General features: G+C 32.5%; 1 protein-coding gene across 1 annotated transcript; it reads right to left on the bottom strand.

Annotated features, from left to right (window-relative positions):
* Positions 1-4,518: 4,518 nt before the first annotated feature.
* On the bottom strand, positions 4,519-5,356 carry LOC125837743 (MADS-box protein SOC1-like). Its single transcript, XM_049516818.1, has 2 exons — positions 5,048-5,356; positions 4,519-4,911 (listed from the first exon to the last, which is right to left on the bottom strand). Exons 1-2 carry the CDS (start codon positions 5,354-5,356, stop codon positions 4,519-4,521), a joined length of 702 nt encoding a protein of 233 aa, XP_049372775.1.
* Between the last annotated feature and the right edge of the window lie 4,731 nt (positions 5,357-10,087).

Here is a 10,087-nt window from a genome sequence, read left to right as displayed (position 1 = left end):
TGGGTGAACAAACCCAACACTAAGAAAGCTTACATACCTCTTCAGGATTAAACCCATGGTGAAAATCCTCAACAAGACGCAAGAATTTTGACGAACGCTTGATCCTCTCTCCTCTTTTCTCTTCTTCTTTTCTCTTCTTGAACTCTCAACTAAAACCCTAGGCTAATTTTAGGATTATAAAACTGAAACTAATAGGATTAGACCCTTAAAATATTACTAAAAATGAATTAAATCCGATTGGGTAAGGAAAAGACCAAAATTGCCCTTACTATCTTCGGCTAACTTTCCTTAACTGGACATCCTAACTTCAAAAGGCCATATCTCACTCATCTGAACTTGAAACTTAGCAAACTCGGTGGCGTTGGAAAGATAATTCAAAGATATTTCCCAAGGTATGTGGTATAACACGTAACACATCCTGAGCTAGGAGTTATGGTCATTTTAAGTTGACCCAAAACTCATACTTAGCTTAACTTGCAAAATTTCAGATTTTGCTATTTCCAATTTAGTTCTTTTTGGAACTCAAGGTGCTACATATAGGGACTTAACACTCAATAAATCTTAATTCCTTGGTAAAACCTCACTCACTACGAAGAACGGTTCGATACTTTTTTCGAAAAATTTTCTAGGGTGTTACAAATACCTTTTTCAGCTCGTCAATGAAGTTCTCCGGATCCTCAATGACACTTGAACATGTGAAGCTTGGTGGGTTCATCCTAAAAAGCTCATGGATCCTTGAAGTATCAGCCACTTCGTGTCGATTATCTCTTTGTCCAAATTGATAGGTCGCAACTTAACTTTTTGGTGACCTCTTCTTGGGGTTGCACTTCTAGTGCATTAGGTACCCCTTGTTCCTCGACATTTCTCCTAGCAGGACGACCTCTGACTACTCTTTGAGAAGGCATGATTATCTGAAAACACGCGCAAGCGTGAATTAGAGGGAAACTTTTTAGAGATCAAACTCTAACGCACGAAATGAGTGTGATAGAAGTGAGAAATTTTCCTAACTGTTGCAGCCTCCTAATTATAGATGTGGCGTGCTTCACACCGATAAATAAGACTCTACAGACACGGCTTCATACACTCCCTAGGACTCTTGAACTCTGTGCTCTGATACCAAGTTTGTCATGCCCCCAGCCTACACCTTGGGTGGGACAGCCACTCGAGAACCATTGCTGGCCCCAAGCGAACCCTTGGCCTGGCTTACTTACTCAGCAAAAGACTATATGCAATAAGAAAGGAGTTCAAATGCTAAACAACTTAACTGTCTCAAACTGAACTTATAATGTTTTTTAAAAACACATTTAACATAGCCAAAATGACAACTCAAATCTGAACATAAGCCAATAAAAAATGATGACAAATGAACTAACATCTAACTAACTATCTATGAAGCCTCAAAAACAAATGAGATGTATGTCGGGACAGGCCCACGACATCCTAATGAACTATCTAATATTGAAAGTAAACAAAAGGGATCCTTCGGAATGCAAAGAGGCACACCAACAGACTCTAAACTGCTCACTGGATCAACGATGTGCTGGATGTCAATCCTAGTTACCTGTGTCTGCATCATAATACGATACAGGCCAACAAGCATCAATACATTGAATGTACGAGCATGCTAGTTGGAATGCTAAACATAGCATAGGCTTGAAAAGAATCTGAAAGGAACTGAAGAACTTACCTGGCTCAACTCAACTCAACATAACTGAACTCATTTCAATATAAAGCAGTTTAAAACAAGTGCAATATAAAGAAAAGCCTTTTAAAACATGATGTCACCTCTGTGTGTATGCAAAGAAAATCCATAAATGATTAAAGGAAATTAAAGTTTTAGGGTCAGAAAGGGTTATCCAAATGGCTTAGCCCAAGAAATATTATCAAAATCGCCTTCAAGGATTTTACAAATCTCAAAATTAGAAAATGGGAATTAATCCTTGAAATGGTAGGCCAAAATCCCTCTCAGATCTCTTAGGCAAAACCAGGTTTCGCTTAAGCGAACCCCACTTAAAGTGGGGGTCTCACTTTTTTAAACCAGGCTCCACGTAAGTAATCATCGCTAAAGCACACCTTGGCTTACTTAAGCTAAACCCATTAAAGTTTGCCCTTCACTTTAGAGATCATGCCCTGGATTAAGTGAAGGTCTCTTACACAAAATGCCTATCACAAACGCGAAGGGTATATAACTCATGGACCAAAAAATTAAGTTACCTCTCAAAACAACAAAAGGACCATTAGGATTTTTTTGAAATATCGTACATACAAATCATATTTGAAAACTGACTATACTTGACGATCTATACAAAATGGAATCATTGAAACAAGAATCTGAGTTTTCCTTGACCCGAGTTTCGTGTAAGTCACAAGAAACTAATCATAACGCCTAAAAAGGCTAAATCAAACTCGAGAACTCTGAAAATTCAATCGAGATCTCACGAAGGCCAAAATGATTACCCTAATCCAACAGAACTCTGACAATTCTGATCCAAGCATCCAAACACCAAATATTGACTAAAGTCAACAAAAAGGCTAAAATTCCACAATTTTCCAACTTAGGACCTCAAATCCTAAAAAAAACTGAAAACTCTCTTAGACATACTTCACTCTTGTACCTAACAGGAATTCGATTTGAAGTAACGCTGAATCATAGAAGCCACGGTTTATCAGAAGACAACATTTAATCTCAATTATTATTCATAAAATATATGTCTTATTTCACGAAAACCATTTGGCAATGGCAATAACCTCTTCTATTTATATGTGCCAACTCAGGAAAAGAAGATCCCCAAAACATATAGTATAAATGAAAGTAGAGAATTTAAGATTCAGAATCAAACACTCACTCTCAGGAAGATGTCAACATGCACATACGTAGTATCATAAACTTGCTTATTATGTATTGCTCTACTAATTCATACATACTCATTTTAAGGTCAATTAGGACTTCTAGGTACGATATATGTAAAGGTGAAGACAATAAGTCACCACTCATGGAAAATGTCAACCAAATAGAAAACAACTATATCAATACCAACTTGACGCATTAGACTCTATAGGAATGATAACAACTAAATGAAAATATTAACACTAAATATCATGGATCATTTTAAAATTGACTTAATTTATTTGGATCATATCAGTCACTTGGTATCAACCAAACTATCCATAGTATCTTACTTTGACTTTGTCTCTAGGAAATCATTAATTGGACAAGTCACCGTGTTTGACAATAAAGAAAACTTTTCGGAAAGAACTATAGTATAAATAAAACCCAAAAGATATACTATAACACATGAATATGCACAACCAAAAATATATATACGGACCAACAGTTGTTCAAAATTAACAGTGCATGGTGAAACGGGAAAATTATCACAACATAAAGATGCCCATTTGGGTCAAATGAACATCATAAAAAATATATTTCAACAATCTTAAAACATTCACTGACATGTTTCAGAAACCTTAGGATATTTGTAAATCTCAATTTTATATTAAATTTGGTGTATCATTAACCGTCATGGTTCACTTTTTACCTACTAATATATTATCATCTCCCTTGCCTTATTTTTTATTTCTTATCTGAATATTTGTGTCTTCCAATTGATAAATAAAAACAGAAAATTATTTTTCTAATGCAGGGGATACATTTATTTTATCCAATAGACTTCAAACATAGGAAGAATTTCTCTACTTCACGAAGGGAGAAAAATCTGAGAAAAAAGGAACCAAAATATAAATGTGATGATCCAATTCTATGTTTTGGGAGTGCAAACATCAATTCTAAAAATTAAGTTAAAATAGAACCTTTGATATTTTTAACCTACAAAGCCACAAGATTAATGAATCTTGTACTATCACAATATTTAAAAAAAATAATATATATATATATATATGAATATTAAATAAGACAATTAATTCTATTATTTAATTCAATTTTAATATTAGATGTGTTACTAGTTTACACCAGAAAGTTTCAACATAAAATTTTACCCTTTATATAAATTGGTTTGTTACAATTTTAAGTGTAAGAGTTCATTTTAAAAAATTATACTAACAACAACATTTCAATAATAATAGTAGTAAATGAAAAAATAAATAAATTTGTATCTAATAAACAATAAAATAATTGACCATCAATTTAATAAGGGAATGAAACTACAAACTTTGAAACAAATTAAGAAATACGACAAAAGGATACTTCAAAGGAGGACAAAGGGAAACTTATTCGAAGAGTCCAATGACATAATTTAGATATCAAAAGTAGTAAACAACATAAATAGTCATTTTGACCATATGTACATAGAAAATAGTACTAATTAAAAATACACATATTGGTCCTTCGAATTTTTTGGTGTGGTTTGAATCTTGCACATTAATATTTTTAAAAAATGGATCATCTAATAAAGTCATCATAGCATCATCATTCCAGTTGAAAAACTCAGAAATTGTAGGGCTATCTGGTAAGTCAACAGAGGAGTTCTGATTGTTATTCATTGACGTCGATACACCAATTCAAGGGATATCCATTGTAGGTTCCATTTGATGTGTCATTGTAGGAGACACAGGAGAATACATTGGAGGAGCCATTATTAATGAAGGCATCGGAGAATCAATCATCGGTGCAGGCATCAAAGAATCCATCATTGGTGAAGGAATCAGAGAATCCATTATTGTTGATGGCATTGGAGGGGTCAGTCCAAGTGGTCTTCCAACAGCCATGTGTTGAGGCATTGGAGAAAACAATTGTGGAACCATTGGAGGAAATATTTGTGAAAACAATAGAGGAGAAGGATCCCTTGGTTCTTCAGAGTTGTTCCTACTGGGTACCATTGGTTCAACAATGGGTTGAGGGACATTCGATGTAGAACCCTCTCCATCATCCTCTTTTATCATTTGATCATGTACCTTTTTTGTGTTTTTTCTTGATTACGCAACGTAGGTTGTTGAGATTGGAAGGGTTCATGTCCGCTGAAACATTTTTACTCTTGAACACCTCATACATCTAATTTTTCATTTCCTTGACCGTATTTTCCTTCCTTACCTTTTGAAGTTGTTCCTCCAACTTCTTGATCCTTTGCATGGTGAACTCTTCTCTTGTCACCATGCATTTAGATCTCTCCAATGTCGGCAACTCCTTAAACGTTATAAAAGTGTTGCGTACAACATCATTATTTGGAAATGTATATGATTCATTTCTGTAAGGGCCGTATATGATTGTAGCCACTTCAACATCACAAAGTGTATTCAGTTCATCAAATTTTTTCAAGAGCCCTTTCAGTCTTTTATTATATGACACTTTTCTTTTACTAGCATCTTCAATCAATGCATAGTTCACTTTGTTTCTAGCCATGGATAAAGGGTAGGAGAAATGTGTTTGTTTGGATATGAGGGATAAAATTTCTTTGTTGTAGTAGTGTAGTTGTTGTGATTTTCTTGCCTAGGATTGACTCCTATTTATAGAGAAAATTTTAATTCTATACATTTTTAAAAGTTTGAATTAGAGACTTTTTCTTGCTAGCAAGAACTATTTTGGAAAAACACTAAATCAGTGGATATTAGATAAAAGTTAGATAGAATCATCTTGAAATATATTTACTTATGATTCCGGTATTATGTTGACCAACTTATTAGGAAAAATATTAATGTGGTTTAAATTTATGTAGTGTTCATAGAAAATGGTCATAAAGTTATCGCAAACGTATTTGTTTACTCATTTCCTTCATCGATTTTTCTTAAAATAAATAGTGTATTTTGATTCAAGGATGTTCTTAATTAAATATTAAAACAAGGGAATATTTTAAATATTGGTTAGGAATATTGAAGTATAAATTTTGATAGTATTTGAATATTCTTTAAAATATTCAAGTTGATGGTTAATTTAAAAAACACAAATATTTTTAAAATTTTAAATGGTAATGTATGTATGATTGAATAAGTTACATCGCTTGTCGAAGCACATTATTATTTTCTTTCATTTCGGTAAACCATATTTAGTGAAAAAATTATGTTGCTTTCAAATATATTTGAAACGAAATCTTGCTTAAATATGTTTTTGCTAATGTTTGATACTCACCAACCTGTCACTAGATTCACATTATATATATTTTATATTAGTTTTGAGACAAGTTAATATGAAATAATTGCACAAAACACTTACCAAACTGATGTGTTTACAATAGTGTTAAAATAAAAAGATATATTTTATTCATTTTAAGAAAAATACTCAAGATGAAGAGAAATTATTTGAAGACGTCTTATTATTTTTTAATCAAATGAATATGTACATTTATTACTCTAATGAAATAATCTCCTTTTATGGTCAATAAGATAAATATTAATCATATTGGGATCCATATATATATTTCTTTGATTCTTTCTAACTAATGTCTATCTCTTTATAAGAGAGCGGAATAAAGAACTACAATTTTATTGAGTTTATGTCATGTTTAGTTAAACACCTTTAAATGTAATGATCCATCATTTTTTATTTTTTTTTAAAACCTGCGATAAAATTCCACAGTCTAAAATTGGGTATATCTAGTTGAGTAAATCTGGGATCGACCCGCCTTGGAGGAAAACAAAATTTCTCTTACATAGGATTATCCAGGAAAGGACTGTCTTGGACCACTATAGCAGTCCCTTGGATACTATAGCTCGAGTCACTCTAATGGTCCCTTGGCCATCATAGCAGCACCCCACAATGGCCCCAATAATATTTACTCCTCTTTTTAGTCCATGTTTGAAAAGAGTTGCCTCTTCCTAAAAATGTCCTATGGTTATCTTTAAGAGAAAATCTTTGATAACAGAGACACAAAGCTCTTAATAAGCGCATTTCCAAACCTTATATCTCCAAGAAGGGTTAAGAGATAAGATTATATTCAATAACCAAAGATTCAATCACAAGGTAGCAACATATTCCTCTCTTAACAATTGCATCTTAAGAACTCACAAACCAGATAAAACTGAATTAACAACCACCTTAATAAGATCCTAAAAATAGGTATTGATAGTTTCTAGAATTACATAACAAAGTTAAGAATAAATTAGTCGCGCGAACCAAAAATGGAAGACATTGCACTCGTCTATCCCAGTACAACAAGTCTGCTTTAAAACCAAAAACTTCTAAGAAAGACTGAAAGGAAGATAATATAAATAAAGGAGCAAAAAATTTAGTCATTCTAATATAACCCGAAACCTTGTTGTTAGGTGTTCAATCCACTAATGTATTAAGACAAAATTGAAAGATAATTACATGTTTTAAAAGTCTTTATTTCTCAAATAGAACAAAGCATAAACATAAAGGAAGAAGAGGGTCCGCCAGGATGACATGCAGCTATCTCTCAAAATCCTTGTTGAGCCAAACAGAATGGTGATGAAGAAACATAATCACACAGAACTAGGCTTGGAACCCACATAAGTGTAGAAGCAAGGAGTAAGTACTGAACAACACGGTGCTCAGCAAACAACCTACCAAATAAATCAAAATTATACTTGAATACAAGTACTCTTTTTATCCAAACCGAATCTCCTACAACTACAACCAGCATAAATCAGTCCAACCTAACAATTTTACAATACACAATTCCAAAGGCTTAACAATCACAGTCCAACAATCGTAGTTCAACAACCAATAGGTTTCAAGTATGACAATCACAAGTACCAAGTAGGTCATTCTAAAGTTTCAAGTAGATCTATGAGAAGTGTCTAGTAAATTAAACTTTTGCCGAAACAATTTCTCTTAGGCACAACATCACTAGCTAGAACCATTTTTCCTTCGCCTTTATGTTATATAACTAGCTGAACCACATCACTTCATTTTTATTATTTCACTTTCCGGAACCATCTTCCTTCGATATAATATCAGTAGCAAGAACCAGTTCCCTAGAGATTTATATCATATCACTAGCCGGAATCATTTCCCCTCAGCAATATATCATATCTTTTGTCGGAATCATTTACGTCAGCATGATCATTACATGTCTCTTCACGGTATAAAGAAATCAATGAAAATTAGAAATTTCACACCATAAGGAAGAGACAACAACTCAAACAATCCAAGTCCACAATAATGCTATCAAAGTATTTCATTAATCAACAAATTTAGGGTCAACAACAAGGCAATTCACAAATAATTATGATCAACACATTGCCTCTTTCTTTAATCCCATTTTTATTCATTAAGATTAATCAAGTGAAATAATTTAACACATCACGTGATTCTCATTACTCCCCAACACACACTGTGAAGGGAAATAAACGATTCTACTAGGTTTACAAGGTTTAGAAATCACTTGCGTCAATTCAACCAAAAGTTAATACAAGACTTGTTCTTTCCCTTTCAGAATAATGTGCTAAGACACACAATCTTATTGAATCAAGTAATCAAAATAAGAATCCAAAACTAATAATAACACCCAAATCATTCACTTTGAGATATAGGTCATATCAACTGAAGAACCCAATTCGAAAAATGAGGTATGAATCCAAAAATATTTACTTGAATATGTATCCCAAGAAATTTGGAGCTAATTTGTGAAAACCATTTCGAAAAAGGAGTGCAAATCAGTGCACAAGCACCATTTTAGCTTAGAACACAAGTTCTTGAAAAACCTTGTCATTTGCCAATCAAAAACCCAACTATCACCCAAGCCTACACCTTGAATGTGGACGGCACTAGAGAACCATTGATGATCCACAAGAGAACCCACCATTGTCCTAGCTGGCTATTTAGCTAAAGACTAATCCAAGCAGAATTAAGCTTTTAAACACTATTAAACTATTTAATCTCAATGTACTTAATTGTCTCAAAATATTTTGAAAACAGTAATAGCTAAAAAAAATAGTTTAACAAAAGAATACTTGAAACATACTCAAAATTAACTATCTATAAAGCCTCTATTGTTCAAGATGGATGTCAAGACAAGACCCACAACACGTCAAACAACTAATTAAACAATAAAAGTTGAGTCATCTGGAATGCAAAGAGGCTCACCAAATGCTAACTGGGAGTGCAAACTGATCTCAACAAAGTGTCTGTTGACGATTTGAACACCTGTATTTGCATCATAATTAGATGCAGATCAAATGAAATCAACACTTTGAATGTACGAGTATGTAATATAGCCGAAGAGATATGATTGAATGAAAGGACCGCAATAGATATAAATATATACTAATATGAATGTAAAGAAATAAATAAGTGAAATCATTTGAACTTTATAAATACTTACTGATCATTGAACTCAACATATAAAGTGATATGATAAAATACACTTTTAACTATATTTTGGAGATTCTCTAACAAACAACCATCACTATGAGCAACGTGAGGATACAACTTCTTTTCAGGGTACAAAAATTGTCCCGCATCTTGTCAGGATATAGAACATCTCAACTAAGTGGATTCACTAAAGCTATGCTCGAAAGCATTATTAAGGAGTCATCTAAAAAGGTAGGATGCATTACCCATGTCGGCTACATCATTTATGAGGAATGTGAGTTATCTGAAATCATCCTCATATCAATGTTCAATAGTACTCCCAACAAATATATATATATTCATGCTCAAATGTGTAATATATACTCTATCTCAATTTGAGGTAATTGCTCAAAATATCCTCTTTAAAAAGTGTATTGCTATGGAATATTGAAGTATAAATTTTGATAGTATTTGAATATACTAAAAAATATTCGGTTTGATGGTTAATTTAAAAATCACAAATATTTTTTAAAATTTTAAATGGTGGTGTATGTATGGTTGAAGAAGTTGCATCGCTTGTCGAAGCAAATTATTATTTTCTTTTATTTCGAATAAACCATATTTAGTGAAAAAATTATGTTGCTTTCAAATATATTTGAAACAAAATCTTGCTTAAATATGTTTTTGTTAATGTCTGATACTCACCAACCTGTCACTCGATTCACATTATATATATTTCTATATTAGTGTTGAGACAAGTCAATATGAAATAATTGCACAAAACACTTACATAACTGATGTGTTTACAATAGTATTAAAATAAAAAGATATATTTTATTCATTTTAAGAAAAATACTCAAGATGAAGAGAAATTATTTGAAG

The sequence above is a fragment of the Solanum verrucosum genome, unplaced genomic scaffold, assembly GCF_900185275.1.
Source record: "Solanum verrucosum unplaced genomic scaffold, falcon-dt-bn FXZP01000029.1, whole genome shotgun sequence".
Taxonomy (NCBI): Eukaryota; Viridiplantae; Streptophyta; class Magnoliopsida; order Solanales; family Solanaceae; genus Solanum; species Solanum verrucosum.
Note: the sequence above shows the minus strand (reverse complement) of the source record. Positions and strands in the feature narration are given on the sequence as shown.